General features: G+C 46.0%; 1 protein-coding gene across 1 annotated transcript in view; it reads right to left on the reverse strand.

The window, feature by feature from the left end:
- Positions 1 to 23490, reverse strand: part of FREM2 (FRAS1 related extracellular matrix 2) — a 796190-nt gene that overhangs the window by 43099 nt on the left and 729601 nt on the right. The window contains exons 20-22 of the mRNA XM_069640403.1: positions 20019 to 20153; positions 16533 to 16659; positions 1312 to 1499 (exon numbers count right to left, since the gene is read on the reverse strand). Coding sequence (XP_069496504.1) covers positions 1312 to 1499; positions 16533 to 16659; positions 20019 to 20153 — 450 coding nt within the window. The remainder of the gene's footprint in view (positions 1 to 1311; positions 1500 to 16532; positions 16660 to 20018; positions 20154 to 23490) is intronic.

Here is a 23490-nt window from a genome sequence, read left to right on the forward strand (position 1 = left end):
CGGTTTGGTATTCCCAATGATGTTGCTGACGACTTTCACTTTGTTTTACTAATGTTGCAAATGTGTTATGGCGGCGGATTAATGCTGTCAACCTGCCGCTGGGATCTATTTGCCATGTTAGTTAAACAAAGTGATAGTTGTCGGCGGCTTGGCTCTCCTGATGCCGCCAACTTTCACTTTGTTTTACTAACGTTGCGAATATGTACGTAATTGGACTACTGTAACAGCCTGTTAATAGGAACCTCTAAGACTAATATAAGAAAGTTGCAGGTGACACAGAATGGTGCTGTACAGGCAGTCTGTGGTCTAAAGTGCCACTCGCATTGCTCTGAGTCTCGGAGAAAACTGCACTGGCTTCCATTCGAGCATAGGATTCAGTTTAAGGGCCTGGTTGTGGTTTTCAAGTGCCTCCTCAAGGACGCATGTTTGTATCTGTCTTCAAGAGTGAATATGATCCCTTTCAGACGTGTTTTACGCTCCTATGTCACCACTAGACTATCAACCACAAATTAATAAAGAAGTTTGAGTGGTGCTAGCTTTAATGCTTGGGCTCCAGCCTTGTGGAATGCACTTCGACCAGACCTGAAGGAATGCGCCTCAACTGCTCTTTTTAAAAACACTTGAAGACCTTCCTTTTTGACAAAGAATGAGGTTAATATTTGTATACTTGTTTGTACTCCCCCGCTGACCACTTCCAGTTTTCTGTTTGTGTGTTTTGTGAGCGCCCTGAGGCCTTGGGGCGAGTGGCACAATATTAACATATTTCATATAGATAAATAGATATGTTACACATGCATATGACATAAAGTAGACTGAGTAAAAGGTTCAAGCTTTTAACATGTTTATTACAACATATTTGAAAGAGGCACTGTGGCCTAGAGAGGGTTTTATGGTGAAAGGTTGCTTTGGAGTATTGTCCGAGGAGACCTTAGCTTAGAACAATTGTGCATTGAATTTAGGGTGAATCAGACAGGGAAGAAACCAAGCAGTATACTGATAACCCAGAATGAATGAAGAGATATGATATGATAGGTTATTTATAATGTGCTTAATACCCAGAGGTTTCTAAGCGTGGACCGGGGATAAAACCTGTGGAGCTCCGTGTCGTCTTGCTTCCAAGGCGAGCATGTTGTCCCTGAGCTATCCTCCCGAGTAAGTTAGGTTCATGCATGCATGAAAACACATTGTTAGGCTATATAGGAATCGCTCCCTGATCACTGAGCTTTAAATGTACAAAGACTGATACGTCAGGGTGAGCAGATGGTAGCCCTTCTTTGTGAGTCCTCCCTTGTCCCATTAGAGAAGACTTACCAGGATCTTAAATCTGTATAGGAGAGATGGGGAGTCAGCCAAGCAGCCATACTCGGTATCAGTTGGGCTGTACTTGGGTACATATCCATCAGATCCAGTGCACATGAAGACTTTCTCAATACTGCAATGAAAGGAATCCCCCAGGTTCTGTACTGGATCCACCATCACACGTCCATAGATCGGATCACCTGAAATATACATATTTCAAGCATATGTGAGCACTGAATGATGAACATATATATAATTCAAACATAGGTAGGCGGAAAGCCAATGTTCTGTCTCCACTATGAGCAAAGCAGTCTGGAGGCCTGTTTGTAACATTACCTTATGAGCCAAGAATGAAGGTCTAAAGCACCAATCAATGGTATGGATAATTGTTGACTTTTGAAGGCAAAATTCTTCTCCTATCTTTATCTCCATATCCACAATGCGTTAAACTTATGAACAGTAAATGTAGACTTTCCTAGGACTAACTCAAGGAAGTGTGTCTTCAGGCAAAACGTAGTGAACACATGTAACTGCATGAATGCTGCCGCATGCAACAGCCTGAACGTACCCTTCCATGCACTTTTGCCGTCCCCCGACCCCTCTCCCATCCACTTGCACGGCATAGTAAGATTGCTGTTTTGTTCTCCCCTGTTCTCCTCCCTTGCCTCGTCGCGCTCTGAAACACTTGTGTACGAGCGCGATAGAAATAAAATATCAATATCAATATCAATGCAACGGCCTCCCTGCATCAAGGACCTCCACACAACAGCAACTGGAGTCTACAAGGCACTGAAGATAAATCAGCATCATACTACCATGGCGGCTGGCACAAAGCTGGATGCCAAATATGGTAATGTAATGTAATGTAATGTCATTTGTATGTAAAGTAAGAGCCTATGATAATAAACACAATTTATCAGGGCATCCCGAATATATGAAAAACCCCAGTGACTATAGAGAATTTAGTAAGTTTTACTTGTGACAAAGTTGCAAATTGGGCATAACATAACACATTGCTTAACAAAAAGATCATCATAGTCTTAAACAATGGTATAAGTTTGATGCCTTCACAGGACTAACACAAATATATATATATATATATATATATATATATATATATATTTGTCATATTGTGGATTGGCAACATAAATGCACATTTTGAAAAACAAAATCTTTTTCCATTTTTTCCATAACATGTTGTACAAAATGAATGGGTCCCATTTCATCCATTGCGATTCAAATGTTATTTCATTGGCTGATTCAAACAGCTAAATTAACAGTATTAACATTCAACATTGTATATGAGAGTCGTTGACACAGGTGTGTTTCGGCCACTGATGAGAAATACTTAAGCCTGGGCGGCCTTCATCAGGACGGGAGAAAGATTGATAGATATTCAATAAATGATGGATCCTGTGTGCATCTGTGGAGTAATCAAAAGTGATGTGGTGTGTAAGTCACATTGTCTATATTTGGGTGTATTATACATGATTTTTAGAGCTATTATTGCTATAATTATTGAAACACCCATTAAGGGCTTACCATGCGTTTGTTATTGAGCACGGTGTAGAGGGGACTCCACTGTGACTAGTTTACAGACGGTCCTTCAAGGCTGGAGAGATGGTTCACAATGTCGCCTTGGAGATGATAGTCTGTCGAGAATAATATATATGGGATACATTACTCACCGTAATCGTATTTCTGATGCTTGTATCTGCTTAGATTCACATGCTGTGCATAGGCCGACATCTAGTGGAAGCTGCGGAGTATTACAGTTTGTTTTTCGAAGTCGAAAAATGGGCGTCGACACAGGGCGTGCCAGTAATACTATCCCTAGTGTGACGTCCCCTGTACCCACGATCCCTCACGCGTCTAGGATCCCCAGATTGTGTTTTTCCTGACATGAGGTAGCATGAGGAGTAGCGTGAGTACAGATAGTCCAAGCAGATAGACAGAAAGGTAAGACTACAAGCAACCATGCGCCTTCTCTCGGAGGGGAGGAAGGGTGGGTCGCATGTGAATCTAAGCAGATACAAGCATCAGAAATACGATTACGGTGAGTAATGTATCCCTTCTGAGGCTTGTGGAATCTGCTTAGATCACATGCTGTGCATAGATTAGCGAGCAGTACCAGAAGAAGGAGGTGGGATGTGAGAAGGGTCATGAGCAAACAGGTGTCTTAGAACCGCTTGTCCCACTTGTGTATCTGCCTTGGAATGAGTGTCAATGCAGTAATGCTGAGTAAAAGTGTGAATAGAGCTCCAAGTAGCTGCTTTGCAAATGGTGTCAAGGGGAACATTTGCAATGAAAGCCAGAGTGGCCCCAATGCCTCTGGTAGAGTGGGCCCTTGGCGTAAAAGGCAGAGTTTTTTCAGAAAGAGAGTAACACAGCTGTATACAGTTGATAATCCACCTTGAGATAGCGCCCTTAGAGACGCGATCCCCCTCTCTGCCTGTAGCTACGGAGACAAACAGTTGATCTGTTTTCCTTAGCGGTCTGGTTTTATTTACATAGTATAAGACCGCCCTACGCACATCTAGGGTGTGTAGTTTCACCTCAGCTGAGCTTTGTGGGTTTTGGAAGAAAGCCGGAAGCTCGATGGACTGGTTTACATGGAACTTGGATATGAATTTTGGTGAGAATCTAGGGTGTGTGCGTAAAACCAGTTTGTCCTTGTGGATAGTAAAGAAAGGATCTTGCACTGACAGAGCCTGAATTTCACTGACCCTTCTTATGGAGGTAATGGCTACTAAGAAGGCCGTTTTATAAGTCAGGTGTTTGAGACTACTTTTATGCATGGGTTCGAAGGGGGGCCCCATGAGCTTAGATAGCACCACATTGAGATCCCATCCTGGCGGTGGGTTCGAGATAGGAGGGTGAAGTCTCTTTACTCCTTCCATGAAGGCTTTAACCACTGGTACTTTCCACCACGAAACCTTGTTATGGGATGTGGTGTAGGCTGAGAGGGCTGCCAGGTGTACCTTCAGAGAGTTAAAAACCAACCCTGCATCCAGCAGGTGGAGCATGTATGTTACAACGTTGGAAGGAGTGCAATCAACCGGGTTGATTTGTTTACACTGGCACCAGATAACGAATCTTTTCCACTTGTCAAAGTAACAGTGCCTTGTATTTGGTTTCCTAGACTCTTTTAGAATGTCCATACACCTCTGTGGTAATTTGAGATGTCCAAACTCTATGACTTCAGGAGCCATGCTGCTAGGTTCATAGAGTTGGGTTCCTGATGCACTGTTTGACCTTGTTGCTGGGACAGAAGGTTGTACCAGGCTGGGAGTCTGATGGGCTCGCATACCGCCATCCTGCGTAGGTGTGGAAACCATGGTTGTCTCGCCCACATGGGAGCAACTAGGATGAGCGTCATCGATTCCTTGTTCATCTTGTACACCACCTTCCTGATGAGAGGAGTTGGTGGGAAAGCGTATGCAAACATCCCTGACCAGTTCATCCACAGGGCATTCCCCTGGGAGTCCGGTTGTGGGAACCTGGATGCAAATCCTGGGCATTGTTTGTTTTCGCTTGTGGCGAATAGGTCTATAGTGGGGAAACCCCACTGAGAGAAGAGATCTTCTACTACGTCTCTGTGAAGGACCCATTCGTGTTCTTCTGGGAGGGAGTCTCTGCTTAGAGCATCCGCTAGGGAATTGAGCTCCCCTGGAACATGTTGCAATGACAGGAAGATGTTCCGTCTGAGTGCCCATCTCCATATTTTCTGGGCAAGCTTGGACAGATTTGGCGAACGAGTCCCTCCTTGCTTGTTCAGATAGAACATGGCTGTCGTGCTGTCCGTCCTGATCTGCACCGACAAGTTTAGTAGATGGGGCTCGAACGCCTGCAGCGCTCGGAATACTGCCAGAAGCTCTAGCAGATTGATGTGGTTCTTGGCTACTGAGTGAGACCAGAGACCCTGAGCTGTGTGGTGGAGATGGTGAGCTCCCCACCCCGTCAGGCATGCATCTGTAGTTACCACTGCCTGTACTTCGGGATCGTAAAAGGGTTTCCCCTTTGCGAGATTCTCTCTTGTCCACCAGTGTAGGTTCTGTACAAATGTTGGCGAAACGACCACTAGATCGTCCCACTGACCACTTGCCTGAGACCACTGTTTCGCCAACCATTCCTGCATGGGACGCATGCGCAGACGCGCGTGGGGGACCAGGTAAATGCATGACGCCATCATGCCGAGTAACCGCATAGCTTTGCGTACTGTTATCTGTTGACCTGACTGATAATGCGGAATTTGCAGAAGTATGTTCCGAATTCTCTCTTTCGAAGGGAAGGTCAATCCTTTCTGAGTATCTAGGATAGCTCCTAGAAACTGTTTTGAGGTGCTTGGCACCAGACTTGACTTTTTCTCGTTGATGGAGAAGCCTAATTCGTGGAGGAGGTTGATTGTCCTCTGAATGTTTGACCTGCAGATTCCTGGGGTTTCCCCCGTTATGAGCCAGTCGTCCAGATAAGGGTACACTGGGATTGCCTCCCTGCGTAGGTGTGCAGCTGCCACCGCCAGTACCTTGGTGAATACCCTTGGTGCAGAAGCTATCCCGAAGGGCAGTTCCTTGAATTGGTAGTGGCGACTGTCCACCTTGAAGCGCAAGTATTTTCTGTGCGCCGGGAGCATGGAAATATGAAAATAGGCATCTTTCATATCCAAGGTTGCCATGTAATCCCCCTTTTTTAGGAGTGGGATTACCTCTTGTAGTGTGGTCATACGGAATTTTTGTGGCTTGACATACTTGTTGGCAGGCCGTAAGTCTAAAACTGGGCGCATTGTTAAATCTTTCTTTGGCACAAGGAAGTAAGTTGAATAGATACCCTTGTTTACCTGGTGTCCCGGGACGAGTTCTATTGCGTCCTTTTCTAGCAGAATGGCGATCTCCTCGAGGAGGATCTTCTGATGTTGTAAAGAGTGGACTTTTTGTCTTGGAGGATGGTTTAGGGGACGTTGCAGTAGTTCTATGCAGTACCCATTGGATACTGTTGACAGCACCCATCTGTCGGAAGTTATCCCTTCCCATGCCTGGGTGAAACTTGATATTCGTCCCCCTACTGGGGTTGCATGGGAAGGGACCCTGAACGGAGCGTCACTGCTTTGGTGGAGGCGTGCCTCCTCCTTTACTGGGGCTGCCTCTGCCTCTACCACGTCCTCTTTTACTACCCCTACCATACGCCTGGGTAGACTGTTGTGAGCTGGTGTTCCACTGTGTACCCTGGGTGTGGGAGTAGCTATTTCCTCTATTGGAATTTTGGCCGCGGGGGCGACGAAAATTGCCATTCCCTCTTTGGTTAGGTGGTTTGGTAGTTAACTGGCCAAGGGATTTGAGGGTGTCGAATTCTTCCTTAGCGTTTTTTAGAGCGTCCTCGACTGCCTTCCCAAACAGGAGATCACTTTCCACTGGTTTGTCTAAGAGCGCAGCTTGTGTTTCTGCTTTGAATCCCGACTGCCTCAACCAAGCATGCCTTTTGATGACAGTCCCCTCTGCTATAAGTCTACCCGCATTGTCAGCGGCGTCCAGAGTTGCTTTTACAATGCAGCCTGACACGTTCCTTCCTTCCGCACAAATGCGAGCTAGCTGGCTTTTAAGGGGTTCGGGAGCAGAGTCTATTAGTGCTGCCACTTCTTCCCACTGGTGACAGTTGTAGCTAGCCAACAGTGTGGTGGAATTCGCGATTCTGGCTTGGTAGGCTGCCGTGGAAGCTACTTTCCTGCCAAAACCATAAAGTTTTTTACTTTCTTTGTCGGGGGGAGCCTCAGAGGAAGATAATGGTGTACCAGCTCTTTTGCGGGTGTTGGTTACTACTAGAGTGTCTGGCTTAAGTTGACCTCTAATATATAGGGGGTCCGACTGGGCTGCTTTAAACAGCTTCTCCACTCTCGGATTTACAGGTCTTGTCAGGTTTGGGTTGACAAGGGATGGTGCTATTCTGCGTTGAACAGATTTTAGGATGGGAATGGTCTGGGCTACTGGCTTCCTTTCCCCTATTAGTTCTTCCGCAAAGTCCCTTTCTTCCTGGACACCTTGTGTGTCTATGTGGAAGTGGTTAGCTGCCCGAAAGAGCAGTTCATTCAGGAGGGGCTGATTATCTATTGGGGAGTCAGACACTGGGGCTTCCCTTTCGACTGGTGAGTCCATTCTGAAAATATCTGGGCTATTTTCTGGCTCATCCTCGTCTTCGTCTTCGCCGTAAATATCTGATCCTGCAGGATCTTCTGGCGTGTCAATTTCCTGACCTTCTATAAGGGAAGAGTTTTCTTGGTCTGTAGGGAAGAGGTAAGAATAGGGTTGGACCTCGATGGGGTCTAAAGGCCTAAATGGTGTCTCGACCCGGGGTCTTTTATTTGAGGGGATAGGGTCCCTTGACCCTGAGGGAGAATGTTCCTGAGGGTTTAAAGCTAGGAGTTGTTCAGGGTGTCTTTCGAAAAAATTCGCCAAGGAAGACATCCTTGACATTACTCTGTCAATGTCCTCGCATGACCAGAGTTTTGAGCTTGGGGTGACCTTGCTGGGACTTTCTATGGATTGGCCCTGAGAAGACTTGGTCAGTTCTTTTGTAGTGGAGGACTGCAAGGGTTGTTTCCTTTGCTGTTTACCCCCTTCCCCGTGGGTGCAAGTGTGTTTCCCCTTTCCCTTATCTTTCGACGCCTGGCGTCGAGGATCGGAGGTGGAATCCCTGTCTTTCGAACTAGCCTTCGAAACTGGCCCCTCTTTACTCCCAAGTAATGTACCCTTTTCCTGGGGTGCAGTCTGGGGGTGGAAGTCGTGTTCGTCTCCGGACGATTGATCTTCCGGGATATTAATGGTCGAGGCACTCTGTGCAAGTGTGGAGGCTTGCCTGACGTCGTGCGGCGACCTCGACCGGGACCGCCCAGAGGACGTCCTTTCGGACCGCTCCTTCTGTGCCTCTTTCCGAGGTTTCGACGACGTCGAATCTCGGGTGGATTTTTTGTGTTTAGCGTGTGTATGTGTAACGCTTTTGTCGCCGGGGGACTTCCCCATAGTCGCCGGGACGGACAACCTTCCGAGGCCGGGGACGTGCGTTCGGCTGTCCTTCGACGCCTTGGTGCCCTCGCCGTCCGAAAGTTCGGCGCCGCTGCCGTCGCTGAAGGTACCCTCCGCCTCCATAGCTGCTAGCTTGGCGTGGTGGGCCCAACGCTTGGTGGAGCGGTCCTTAAGAGTTTTTGCCTTAAACCTGCTACAGGCCCTGCAACCCGTCTCGGGGTGGTCTCTGAGTAGGCAAAGGTTGCACTTAGCGTGCTTATCTACCCAAGGGTATTTCTTATTACACTTGGGGCAAAACTGAAAGGGCGTACCCTCCATACGCGCCTGTGGGCAGCGGGCAAGTGTATGTAGGTAATAAGGTGTCGAGTGTGGAAGTGTACCACCCCCACTCTCCCTACTTGTAGGGCCGAGGCCAGCGGCCCAGGCCCGAGCCGAGGCGGAAGCCTCAAGGCCCAATCCGTCGGGTATTCGACGTTGATCTCCTCCCCGGTTCGGCGTCGAGATGTTGATCGACGAAAGGTTGGCCAAACGGGGCAAATTAGAATTAGTTTAGAGTGAAAATATGGCAAAGCCAGGGAACTCCGATGAAGTGCTTCCGACCAGAATGGCGGAAAAAAACAATCTGGGGATCCTAGACGCGTGAGGGATCATGGGTACAGGGGACGTCACACTAGGGATAGTATTACTGGCACGCCCTGTGTCGACGCCCATTTTTCGACTTCGAAAAACAAACTGTAATACTCCGCAGCTTCCACTAGATGTCGGCCTATGCACAGCATGTGATCTAAGCAGATTCCACAAGCCTCAGAAATATATATATATATATATATATATACATACAGAAATAAATATTGATAGAATGGTCACCTCAGTCTAAAATGATCAACATGGTGCGTGATGACAGCGTGTTGATGTTGGTCACGGCAAAAAGTGGCCTCTTGTGATCAGTAAGCTTATAGTACGGGGGTGAGATGGATGTCTGTGCATGCCAGAGGTGGGTACTAGCATTGTGAGGTGCTGGCAGTAATGGCCATATATGGTGCCGTCAGTAGCAAAGATGCTTAGCTGTTATAGTAGGATATAAATATGAGATCGAAAAACCATGCAATGGCTAAATGACACACTCCCGTTGTCGTTGCTCGCTTGGGCGTGACGTATTTAGACCAGAGATCTGGGTTCGGGTCAGAAAAACCATGGTGCATACCTCATCATAGTGTATATGCATACCACATGTCTGATGTGCACAGTTTGTGCGAGAACAGGGTTTTATGGTGGAGTGGTACCATTTTATAGGGGCACGATAACTAAGATATGTCTTCCTCCTTCTGGTAGGCACCCAAACAGACACCCCCACTCAATTTTGGCACTATGTTTCAATTTTGACATTCACACTGAATCCTCAAAAACTGAAGGAGCCAAGTATTCCTTTTCTATTTCAAGGTACTTTTATATGTGTGTTTTTAGGTGTGGCACACATAAGACAACACTGAGGCAGACCAAAACCTACAATTTTAGTCCCAAACTCTAGGACACAACTGGCCATATAACAAACATGTGTCCATTTTCCATTAACACCACCCCAGTCCACCCTAGTTATTATATCCATATATATATATTTTTAGGGCCACCATATACTTGTTTTTGACATCTACGAGTCACACAACACATATCCGTTGTGCAGGGTTGTGTCAACTTTTGCAAGACCGTGGGGCTGTACTGTCAATCGTCAGCCTTCCAACCTTCCCAAGATGGCTGCCATTTTTTCTGTTCCATTGGACTGAGCGGCACATCGCAACCACGACAACCAAAATGCTTTCAAATATACACACTGACCGCAAAGCACTGCCTTAGCTATACGCGGACATCCACAGAGAGTCTGTTACTCACCCGATAGATCTATCCATAGTATTACAATCGAGGTAAGAGATCTATTATCTAGATCCTTGGCCAGGACAAAGCCACTATCACTGGCCCCTACACCCGACCGGCCAATTAGCGGGTCACCCGGCACGCCGCATCTGATAGACCCAATGCCCAATAGTTAGCCAGTCGATCGGGCGGCTTTTTCACAAACATAAAACCCCATTCTCGCACAAACGGTGCACATCAGACATGTGGCATGCATGTGCACGATGATGAGGTATGCACCATGTTTATTCTGACCCAAACCCACATCTCTGGACTAAATACGTCACACCCAGGCGAGCAACAACGGGAGTGTGTCATTTAGCCATTGCACAGTTTTTCAATCTCACGTTTATATCCTACGTCACAACTAAGCATCTTTGCTACCGATGGTTCCATATATGGCCATTACAGTTAGCACCTCACAGTGCTAGTACCCACCTCTGGCATGCACAGACATCCATCTCACCTCCATACTCTAAGGTCACTGATCACAAGAGGCCACTTTTTGCCGTGACCAACATCAACATGCTGTCATTGCACTCCCATGTTGATCTTTTTAGACTGAGGTGACCATTCTGTCAATACCTTTTCTCTTTGTATATATATTCTTCTCGACAGACTATCATCTTCAAGGTGACATTGTGAAACCATCTTTTCAGCCTTGAAGTACCCTCTGTAAACTAGTGACAGTGGAGTCCCCTCTACACCATGCTCAATAACAAATGCACGGTAAGCCCTTAATGGGTGTTTCACTAATTATAGCAATAATAGCTTTAAAAATCATGTATAATACACCCGAATATAGGCCATGAGACTTACACACCACATCACTTTTTGATTACTCCACAGGTACAGACAGGGTCCATCGTTTATTGAATATACATCAATCTTTCTCCCGTCCTGACGAAGGCCACCCAACCTTAAGCATTTCACATCTGCTAAAAGTGGCCGAAACACACCCGTGTCGGCAAATCTCATATACAGTGTTGAATGTTCATACTGTTAATTTAGCTGTTTGAATCAGCCAATGAAATAACATTTGGCTCCCAATGGATGAAATGGGACTCATTCATTTTGTACAACAGGTTAAGTAAAAAAGATGATTTTGTTTTTCAAAATGTGCATTTATGTTGCCGATCCACAATATCATACATATATATATTCACTGAAAAAACTTTGTTAAAGGGACCTTATGGTTAAGTTGGACTAATAAAAACCTATGAAATTCAAAGAAAAAAGCTTTGTTAAACGGACGTTATGGTTCCAAGTAAAACTGAAAAACCCCTGAAATTCGCCAGTTATGGTAAGCTAAGCAACCATAACTCGTGCCACCACCGTGCACTGCTAAGACTAACACCCAGGACATCAAAGATGACATCACAAATGTCATTGATGACATCAAATATCTGGGCCACTTGTTTTTGTTCCTTGACATATATAGGCCAGATGGTTTTGTTCACTGGCAGTCAGAATAATAAATTTAAAAAGGTGCTATATATCTAGATGTTAACCCTGTCCTATGTTCTTTAAGTACTTTCCTTAGGGTTTGGTCTCAGCTCATGGTGCACATACATGGGGAAATGAGCAGGCCTCAAACACACAATTCATTTGAATACATGAAGATAAACTTTAATGTCATTAATATTTTCTGATGATGCAGTTTCTTTCTTCCTTACTTTAGTTTCCCTGCATGTGCCTCTGATTTGTATGCATTGTGGTGCTTCATATGTCTTGTTTGTACCAGCATAAGTGCTGTAAGTCTTGAATTGTTAGCTAGTTATTACATGTTTAACATTACTCAAAACTCTGATAAGGGAGCATTCATTATTGTACTATCCAAAATTACAATATTATAAATAGTGTACTAGTATGGTGCATGCTACAGTCATTGCCTATGTTTATATATGATTAGGTTTCTATATTAACAACAACATTCCAATACAATATTAGATGAGTACATTCTCTAATAGATTAAGTAGTTCATGATAGGTCTCCCGATCATGCCTGACATCATCTTATCAACAATATAAACACAACTCCTTGTAGAGACTTTTCATCAAAATGTATTTCACGTGTGATGTCATCAGTGATGTCATCAATGACATTTGTGATGTCATCTTTGATGTCCTGGGTGTTAGTCTTAGCAGTGCACGGTGGTGGCGCGAGTTATGGTTGCTTAGATTACAATAACTGGCGAATTTCAGGTGTTTTTCAGTTTTACTTGGAACCATAACGTCCGTTTAACAAAGTTTTTTCTTTGTATTTCATAGGTTTTTATTAGTGCAACTTAACCATAACGTCCCTTTAACAAAGTTTTTTCATTGAATTTCATAGGTTTTTATTAGTGCAACTTAACCATAACGTCCCTTTAAGAAGGTTTTGAAATAGTGTGTAGCATAGCAAATAAAGTTTTTTTTTTTAATCCAACAAGGATTTCTTTTTCCCCCCAGACCCAAGGATTTGAAAAACAAACACAGAAACTGAGCAAAATGCACAGTACACTGGTTTGTAAACTAAATATGAGGGTTAAAAAAGAAAAGCTAAACTATCTATTATACAGTGTAATAAGTCTTCTTAAAATGCAAACCCTAACATGCTTTTTTCTTTTATCACAGAAATTGAAAAAGTATCGTTCCGCCAAGTGCTAAGACAAATATGGATTCTGAGCAAAGTAAACAGTAAGTATAATTACAGTCATCTCATACATATGCAAATTTACACGTCTAAACTATGGCACTAATATGCTGCAGTGGCTGTAGGCTGGCCCTAGCATCTTCGTTGTATAACCTACCACCTACACCCTACGGCCAAGCAACCAAGACGATAGGTCCTACCCGCAACCATCGCTGCATATCAAAACCATGGTGCTTGTAATTTGACTACTTATAAGTTTACTCTTGAGTGCATAGTCTGCAGCCATGCACCCAAGACGCTATGACATGCACACAATTACCGCACCACGCCACACCCATGTTCACTTATAACCTCACTGCTTATGACTTGAGTCTTGGGTGCATACCCTTTGGCCATGCACCCAAGACTCTGGGTCCTGGGAAGAACCACCACAGCATATCGCACCCATTGTGGCTTCTAACTTCACTACGTATAAAGTTGGGTTTGGGAGCATGGCCTTCGGCCATGCACCCAAAACGCTAGGCCCTCCCCACAAACACCTGAATAATGTTTCATAGTACGAGTGTACCTATACCTGTGATATGCTGCAGTAGTTGTGACCACAGGCTACAAACTTGGGTGTGAGGCCATAGATTTTTCAACGTATGGGTATGCAGTATATAAAATCCATAGTGGCGTACAACTGCAGTGCTTACAACTTTGTTCTCCGGTGCACGGCCTTCAGCCATGCACCAAAAACTGTACGTCCTGGCCACAACTACCACACCATATGACACCCACTGGGTGTGTAATTACACTACGTACTAATGTGCTGTTGGGCGCATGTCCTTTGGCCATGCACCCATGACTGCTGCCCCTCCCCATAGCCAGCTGAGTGATGTACTACCACACCATATCACACCCATTGGGGCGTGTAAGTACACTGCGTACAAAAGTGCTGTTGGGTGCATGGCCTTCGGCCATGCTCCCATGACAGCAGCCCCTCCCCACAGCCACCTGAGTAATGTACCACCACACCATAACACACCCATTGTAGCTTGTAAGTACAGTACATGCTGTTGGGTGCATGGCCGTCGGTCATGCACCCATGACTGCTGCACCCCCCCCCCCACAGCCAGTAGAGTGATGTAGTACCACACCACCCATTGGGGCGTGTAACAACACAACGTACAAATGTGCTGTTGGGTGCACGCCCTCCCCACAGCCACCTGAGTGATGGGCGATACTACGGGTGTATCTATAGTTGTGGTATGCTACAGTGGATGAGGTCTTAGTATAGAGTCTTATTTGTTTGTCCATAGATATTGCTATGTATGGGTGTGCAGTAGCTTATAAGTTTAGTGCTTGAAGGCCATGCACCCAACTCTCTACACACTCTCCACAACCACCTGTTCCATAAGCAATACTACAGGTGTATCCATTGCTGCGACATGCAGCGGTGGTTGTGGCCAGGGCCTAAAGTCTTGGAAGTATGGCCTACGGCCTACGGCCATGCACCCAAGACTCTAGGCCCTGGCCACAACCAGCAGAGCATATTACATCCATGGTCGCTTATACATCATTAACACACCCATACAATGAAACATTTTAAGTGGACCATGTACTCAATTCGTACTCAGGAGTGTAGGCCCTGGTCACACCTACCAGATACATAATTGAATGTATGGCTGTGATGTATGAAAGTGATGTCCTGAAGTGCTTGTGGACAGGGTCTACACTCTTCAGGGTGTGGCCTACAGCCATGCACCCAAAAGGGTACGTCCTGCCCACAACCACTGCACTATATAAAATCCATGTTGGCTTATAAAGTTATACCTTATAACTTTGTTCTTGGGTGCATGGCCTTTGGTTTGGCCTGCGGTTTGGCCTGTTGCCGTGCGCAAAGTTTTTCCTCCATTCAGTCTATGGAAAAAAACAGAGGTTTTGGGACACCCCCTATAAAATAATTCAGAGTGATCCACATACTTTTTTTGCAAAGTTTGGTGAGGATTCGTCCAGGGGGAGCGAAGTTATAAGCCACTCAAAAAGTGCTCTTCCTATGGAAACAGCAACTTAACCATAACTACGCGGCCACTAGCGTGGCCGTGTAATTTTTGTGTTTGTCCTGTGAAGACCTCAAACTTATACCATTGTTTAAGACTATGATGATCTTTTTGTTAGGCAATGTGTTTTGTTATGTTCAATTTCTTTTGAAACTGTCACAAGTAAAATGTACTAAATTCTCTATAGTCACTGGAGTTTTTCATATATTCAGGACGCCCTGATCAATTGTGTTTATTATCATTTTACCTACCTGGAGAGATCAAGGAATCGCCAGGAGCCCTAGAATGTATACTATGTAAAGTAAGAGCCTACAATGTATGAAATCATGCAAAGAGATGGGCCTTTGGGGTGGCAGTGGTGTCCACACCCCCTTTAGGCGATTTTGGTGCATTTTGTCTTTCATAGGTTGAGTGTTTTTTAGTCTATATGTTATTTTATGGTTTCTTTCTCCCTATTTATGTACCTTTCGACGTGATTTCTTTACAATAGGGTGTATAATAAATGTTACTCTATAGAAGCTTTACAAAGCCCTACTGCCTTTGGGCTATGTTTGCACTTTTTTTTTTTACATTGTTTTGAAAATAGTAAAATAGATTGGGCAAAAAAATCTACTTTCGATTTAAATAAAATGTAGTTACAATTAGATATATATTTCCAGGATTTCGGACCATGAAAGAAAGCTTGCTACCGTGTACATAGGTTAAAAATGAGTGTGTGTCCTAATGCCTTTATCTGGAGCTTACGCTCACTACCCCGTATAAATAATAGGTTACAGAAACTGGCAACTCGCAAAGCCAAAATGTATGCATTTGCTTTTACCAAAGAAATAGTGCATCGATCAGCAGGTGGCATGGTAGACCTGGCTGAAGTAATGTGGTGGTCTATTTTCAAAAATAAAACGACAGATGGAAAAATAACATCTGGCATGGCAAGGGAAGTACATCATAAGCTTTATCTGGCACTCTATTATCCGGAAAGCCCTCTGGACTGACACCGCTCATGGCCATTAATATGAGCGTTTTGGATGAGAAAATGCCAGACAGCAATGTTCAGAGGCTGGATAACAGAGCGCTGCGCATGGTAGAGTGCTAAGCAAAAGCCCAGAATGCTTTGCTAACTGGAACGTTAGCTCCATTTCCCAGCTCTCTGCCATCTAGAATACAAACATTGTATACCATCTGGCACCTTTGGAACAAAGCTTTTACTATATAATATGTTCTCCAAGCCTGGGCCTCTTCACATGAAAGAATATCTGCCTGCTGATATTGCGCCCTAAAGAGCATGCTTGTTTTCCTCGGTATTGCTTATCCATTTTAGCAGCTAACAATATGTGGTGCGATTATAAAGCTGGCACATACATATGTCACTGCAAAAAAGAATGCAAGCTGTTACTGATTAAGTTTATCGCAAGGAAGCGTGTCATTGAGCACATGAGACCCCCAGTCCTTGGTTTACAGACCACGGTATGGGAGTTGCAGTCTTGGGTCACTTCAAATGGATACAATGTTCTAAAGTGAAATTAAAGAAAAAGCAAAGCCCTGAACTGGAGTAGGGTGTCCTCAGGACATGGAGTCCTCTGGTAGCAATGCGTGGCAGGAGGAAAAAAAGTGGTTCCAGTTGTGAGAACTCTCATACCTTCTGAGAACGAGATATCGCTCTCCTGACCAAATCCCATGGATCCATCAGACAACCAGAGAGCCTTCTTAGAGAGCAGGAACATCTGAGTATTCAGGCTGAACTCCGCAGCCACCGGGTCGCTCACCTGGGAAAACAACGCAGAGGTGAGTACATGAAGCCATACAATGAGGGGTCCAGAGGATTACAGTGTTCTGGTAGGAGTCAATGGAACCGGCCCTCCATACCTTCAGCTCCGCTCCACGTCACATGTGTCATTCGTCACGTATCATTTTATGAGAGACTGCATCAAAAAACTTTGCCCCAAACCCGCCACATAGTGCACAAAGCCGGGAGTAACGTATGTTAGCACTACACTGCAGGTCATTTTGCACATTGCTGCTCCTGGAAGCCTTCTCAAAACCCTTCAGTGGTGGGAGGACCCTGCAACCTCTAACAGACCAGGAACCCTACGGGGGTCATCAATCTCTCTCAGCAGTTCCAGGACCTTGCGCACAGGGCAAAGCCAACCCAATGCTTCCCCGCGTGTTATCCCAAACATTGCAATGACCTGCTGAGCCCTGTGAGACCTGGCACCAGAACGCCCCTCCCCCTCTGATACGCGCGGGCACACAGGGCTGCAGTCCATCATGGAATCTCACATGGGTAGATGGGCATCAGGTTTAGCAGAGGTTGCTACCATTCCTAATCCCTGATCTGGGTGGATTTCCCAGGGTGTGCACAGTCGTTTGTAACCAGGAAAGCAATGCTTATTCCTTAGACACAAACCAACCCTCGTCTTTATCATCATCATGACACACTTGAAAGAGCGCCGATGCATCGTAGGAAAGGATTCGCCTCTGTGACAAAGGAGAGTTTGAGAATGAAGGAAGGTGGATTTCAGGAAAGTCAAATATCAACAGAACCAATGAAGACCATGCTTAATTTCCCATCAAGGGGAGTGAAGATCCCGCGGGGTTTCCACGTGATTCCATGGAGCAACCCTATTCCTTGGGTGAAGGGCGAGAGAGTCACCCTGTAGCTGTGCGTCATACCTCCCACCTCGCCCAGAGCAGGGTGCCCCCTACTGACAGGAATCTGCATACTAATAGCGATAATACTGCAACCTTCATACTAACTGGGAACGTACCCAACAAAATACTTTCTTTCGGCGCAATCCATACAACTGAACTACATCAGATGAAGAAAGATAAAACAGAAATATTACTACTATTACTCATTACTACAATAATATTATAAAGTAAATAACATCTATGCTACGCGACATCATTTGCAATTCAATATTGCCAGTTAAGAAACTATGCGGAATAATGGAATGCCCGTTTTCTGGGAGTCTGAAGACAGGCAGATGAGACACCTTGCTGGCCTTTAGCTGGATACGGAAACCTTGCGCATACCCACTCTCTCCTAGCTGGACACGGAAACCTCTCTGCATACCCACTCTCTCCTAGCTGGACACGGAAACCTTGCTGGCCTTTGGCTCTGCATACCCACTCTCTCCTAGCTGGACACGGAAACCTTGCTGGCCTCTGGCTCTGCATACCCACTCTCTCCTAGCTGGACACGGAAACCTTGCTGGCCTTTTGCTCTGCATACCCACTCTCTCCTAGCTGGACACGGAAACCTTGCTGGCCTTTGGCTCTGCATACCCACTCTCTCCTAGCTGGACACGGAAACCTTGCTGGCCTTTGGCTCTGCATACCCACTCTCTCCTAGCTGGACACGGAAACCTTGCTGGCCTTTGGCTCTGCATACCCACCCTCTCCTAGCTGGACACGGAAACCTTGCTGGCCTTTGGCTCTGCATACCCACCCTCTCCTAGCTGGACACGGAAACCTTGCTGGCCTTTTGCTCTGCATACCCACTCTCTCCTAGCTGGACACGGAAACCTTGCTGGCCTTTGGCTCTGCATACCCACTCTCTCCTAGCTGGACACGGAAACCTTGCTGGCCTTTGGCTCTGCATACCCACCATCTCCTAGCTGGACACGGAAACCTTGCTGGCCTTTTGCTCTGCATACCCACCATCTCCTAGCTGGACACGGAAACCTTGCTGGCCTTTTGCTCTGCATACCCACTCTCTCCTAGCTGGACAAGGAAACCTTGCTGGACTTTGGCTCTGCATACCCACCCTGGCCTTTGGCTCTGTATACCCACCATCTCCTAGCTGGACACGGAAACCTTGCTGGCCTTTGGCTCTGCATACACACTCTCTCCTAGCTGGACACGGAAACCTTGCTGGCCTTTGGCTCTGCATACCCACTCTCTCCTAGCTGGACACGGAAACCTTGCTGGCCTTTTGCTCTGCATACCCACTCTCTCCTAGCTGGACACGGAAACCTTGCTGGCCTTTGGCTCTGCATACCCACTCTCTCCTAGCTGGACACGGAAACCTTGCTGGCCTTTGGCTCTGCATACCCACTCTTTCCTAGCTGGACACGGAAACCTTGCTGGCCTTTGGCTCTGCATGCCCACTCTCTCCTAGCTGGACACCGAAACCTTGCTGGCCTTTTGCTCTGCATGCCCACTCTCTCCTAGCTGGACACGGAAACCTTGCTGGCCTTTTGCTCTGCATGCCCACTCTCTCCTAGCTGGACACGGAATCCTTGCTGGCCTTTTGCTCTGCATACCCACTCTCTTCTAGCTGGGCACTCGGGTATCTCGCCAGACACTTTATTATCCTGCATCATTTTTAACTGGAACCCTTCGATTAATTGCAAGGATATCACTTTCTCGTTAATAAAGTGCTGGATAATAATGTTTTTTTTCTGTAGTATTCTTCTTCTAGTACTGCCCCATTCTGCTCTCCTTTTATTCTCTTTTTTCTCTTTCTGTGCCCATCACCCGCAGACCTAAAGCCTTCCTTGATTCACTCATTAGTTGTACTTCTGTTTGGCTATCAAAGCAGTTGTCCTACTCCCCCGAGAGGGCCACTGCACCCTATGTGGGATGACTGGCAAGCCCCCTACGGGCGTGGCCCCCACTATGTCTGGCTATCTACGGCGTTTACGTAGTGCTCGCACCCAAAATGGCCGCCTAAGCACTGAGATCCACAGACTCAAAGGCAAAGAGGCTTGGAAAAGGAACATGTTGTGTTTCCATCTGTAGCGCAGTAGGTGAGTGCTCCGGCTGTAGGCCCTGGGCAGAGAATGCACAGCTTGGAGGCTCACACCCCTAACAAGCTGACCAGAACTCTTATGTTGCACACAAACTATATGCACCCCCTTCATACATGCATACTACAATTCGACAACTATACTACCAGTAAGAATAGTTCCTGCCATACTGCATAAGCCAGTGCCAATTAAACAAGATAGGAGTCTAGGGTGGCATTTTTAAGTAATGTAAACAAAATGTATTACATGTTTGCATACGGATATAGGGCTTCCATTTTGTACCCACTGAACTATGGTAGCAAACTTCAATATGAAAGCAGTCCACAACATTAACAGATATTGAATATTCGTAAGAAGTGACTGGTGTGTACCTGCTGAAATCTGATGTCAAGGTCAAACGTGATTGGTTCTCTGGGATTGCAGACCACTGGGATGCTGTACTCTTGATAGGGTGCCGTAGAACAGGCTATCAGCTTCACGGTGTACGTTCCCGAATAATCGCGGACCTGCAAACAATAGGAAAAGAAACATTGGATCGGTATATACAGACATGGCTTTAACTGGGCCACAGCCCACTCTGAGCCTCCCTAACAGAGTTGTACATTCTGTCTCGCCGGTGCAGCGCCCTTTCCCCCGGCCCACCCTCGCAGGGTGCTGCTCTTTCTGCTGCAGCAGGAGCGAACCTTAAATGCATAGAAACATAGAAACATTGAAACGAGAAAAGGTGTCAGTTGGACACATTGGGGGTAATTCATGGATTATTTGCGCCGAAAAAGACGGGATTTGTGCGCCTTTCTGCCCGCATATCTCTATTTAACAAATGGGGATTTGCGGGCAGAATGGCACAGTAATCCCGTTTTTTCCAGCGCAAATAATCCATGAATTACCCTCATTAACACTTTCCTCATCAGAGCAGAGTGCCGGCGTGAGGAAACCCTTTGCTTTGCTGAGACACACCTTCCAATTGAGAAAAGACTTAAACATGTTTTTCTTTTTTCAGCAGTGAATTGGGGAATATATGTTTCTGTTTTGAGTGGTGGAAGGTGGGTTGCAGTCGTTAGAATGGGAGCGCAGTTCTGTTTTGGTACAGGGATACGTGCCTGCATGTTACACACTGGGTGCCTGGTTAGGAACAGCTTTAGGTAGCTAAGTAATATAGGAAACGGTGGCCTGACGGATCCACACATAAGGGATTGGAACCTAGATTTTTCTGAGTGATGATTAATTAGATTTTACACACCTTTTTCAATAGATCATTCTTTAGTTCATGCAAGTTGTGAAAACCCAGCTGCGACTTTTTAGCGCCCTCTATTTTTACGTAGGTCACGCCTTTTTCAAAGGATAGTTACCTGCAATTCTTAAACCGCCCAGACACTTCTTAGGACCTGCCCCCAAATATTGTTTTGTGACGCGGTAGGACCAGGGGCATTGGGCCGGATTTGCCTGGATTCGGAATCCGACATAAAAGGTCTCCAAAGGTCCCCAAACCAGGATAAACAACAGCCGATGCGCTTCCTGGGTCACTTTAATACCGTGCACCTGCAGTGATCAGCTGTTCACAGTCGTCAAAAACATTCTGAGCTCAAAAGTGCTGCGCTCTAGCTTGTCGGTTCTTGTTTTGAGTTTAAGCACATGCATGTGCAGTGAAGGTTAGGTGGCAGCAGACACAGCAGCAGGGAATGACTATAAGTGTCTATAAAGGACACATGAGAAACATGCATGAATAGCCATACAGTGTGACATCATGACAACTTTTAGCTTTTGCATGCACTGTATCTCTTTTAGTTCAGATTCAGAGGCAATCCATTTAGGATGTGGAAAATAAAGCACAAATCATTCTGTTTTTGTTCAACTGTCTTGTGAGGCTGATTTATGATGTCATTTTTGCACATTTCAAGTCATCGCTTTTATAGTAGTCCTGTGTGTTTACACGTTTTACAAGCGTGTCACTTGTCTACCATGACTGGACCCCTGCCCCTGCCCCATCACAACCCTGTCTCGCCAGTCCTGAGGTCCCAGAGTGATTTTGTCCAGCAGTAGTTGGGACCCCTTGTATATTTCTTAAGCCAGTTAAAGTAGTCAGCTGATTAAAAGAGAACACCTCGGCCCCCCTCACCAAGAGTAGAAAAAGGCAATGGAGGGAATTCCCGATGCAGGAAGGTGCGATTGCTTGAAACTCGTGCGAATATATCTTCAATGGGAGCACAGCTGCAGACAATCAGGACAGTGTCTGACTTCCATGCCCGATTCTGTATTCCGTTCCTCCAGGTCCAATTAGAAGGCCCGCCGCTGGACTATTCAAAAGTAGCCTGAATCATCTATCCTTCTAATTGGAACCATATTATTTATTGCTCTATAGAATCCCATTTGGCAAGACTAGCTGCTGCTTCACAGCCGGGTTCACGTGAAAGAAAACCCATACAATCATAGACAGACCGTTTATACGGTTCCAACGTAACCATGTATGTTCTGATTTGGTTGGCGGGCGACTGCCCTTCTCGTGAATAGCCAGTGGACCTTCTTAAAAAGGAGACTTTGATTTTTAGAACAGGCCATCATCTTTCTTCTGGCTCCCCCCCACTGTGTAGGAATGAACGCGTGAAGTGTTGCTGACAGGTGTACTGCCGTCCATGGATATATTTTTCTAGCAGTAGATGGCGCTGCTGGACAGTAAACATTCACAGTCACAGCACAAGAGAGTACAACAGCTGCACGGGAAGAAGGGCTTCATTGGGGACCAGATCAAAACTTAAAGCAACGCCTTTCAGCTCTATACTTAAAGAGCAGGATCCGCAATCCTGGGAAAATGACAGGCGCACATCCTTTACACGCCTCTCTACTAGTGCACAGCTTTGCGCACGTCCCCGGAGTCCTGGAAGTCCACTCGTAAGATGTCAAACTGAGACCTTTTCCAGAATGACCAAATCAGTACGCAAAAATAAGCCAATAACATTCATTGTGCGTATTTTTTTTTATTATGTAAGCACAATTGTGAACCCCATAAAACCAGACTGGATTTTACAATTGGGAAAGAGGGATGAACTCAGTCATACCGCACATTTACACTGAAACGGACGGGATCCTGGAATCATTGCACAAGCAGGCCTAGGCATAAGGTAGTGGCAGGAGGTCTAGTGGTAGTGGAATTTAGGCCATTGCAACGGAGGCTGCCATGTTACCAAATGCTCCCGACATAACATTTACCAAGACGCCTCTTCATGCGCAGCCTAGAACAGGGATCTCAACCTTTGGCTCTCCCGACGTTTTGAACTACAGATACCATCAGTCCTAGCCAGCATAGACAATGGTGAGGGATACCGGCACTCGTAGCCCAACACATCCGGTGAGCAACAGGTTTCAACTCGCATTGGCCTAGACTCACAAACACTTCTGATAACTGGCAGCAAACAAGAAGGTCTGGACTCTACTTGTGATTACTGGAAGGGTTGAAGCTGTGTGGGGGTCCATTTCCACGTGATGGTTGCAACTTGCCCCCCTGCTTCCAGCGGAAAACCGTCTGAGGCACTCGTGCGTGGTGTGCATACATTATGCTGGAGACAAAGAAATACACAGGGGTGGGGGGGGTTAATAGCCACCAATTGTCATGAGATGGCAGCCAGCAGGGAGCCGAAACACTAAATGCCCACTGAAAAGGTATAAATCCACCTTGGTCAGCAAGTGGCTGATGTGGAGGAACTGGGGTTAAAAAGCAACGAGATGATAACACTTCTGTATGCACCGAGAGTGATGGCCAGACGGGCTTCAGCCAACACAGCTTGGAAGGAGAGTGCTGCGAAGCACACATTTAAAGCCCCAGAATGAAAGGAATGCATTGGCAGGTTA

Source organism: Ambystoma mexicanum, chromosome 7q (assembly GCF_040938575.1).
Source record: "Ambystoma mexicanum isolate Mex_15411 chromosome 7q, UKY_AmexF1_1, whole genome shotgun sequence".
Classification (NCBI taxonomy): domain Eukaryota; kingdom Metazoa; phylum Chordata; class Amphibia; order Caudata; family Ambystomatidae; genus Ambystoma; species Ambystoma mexicanum.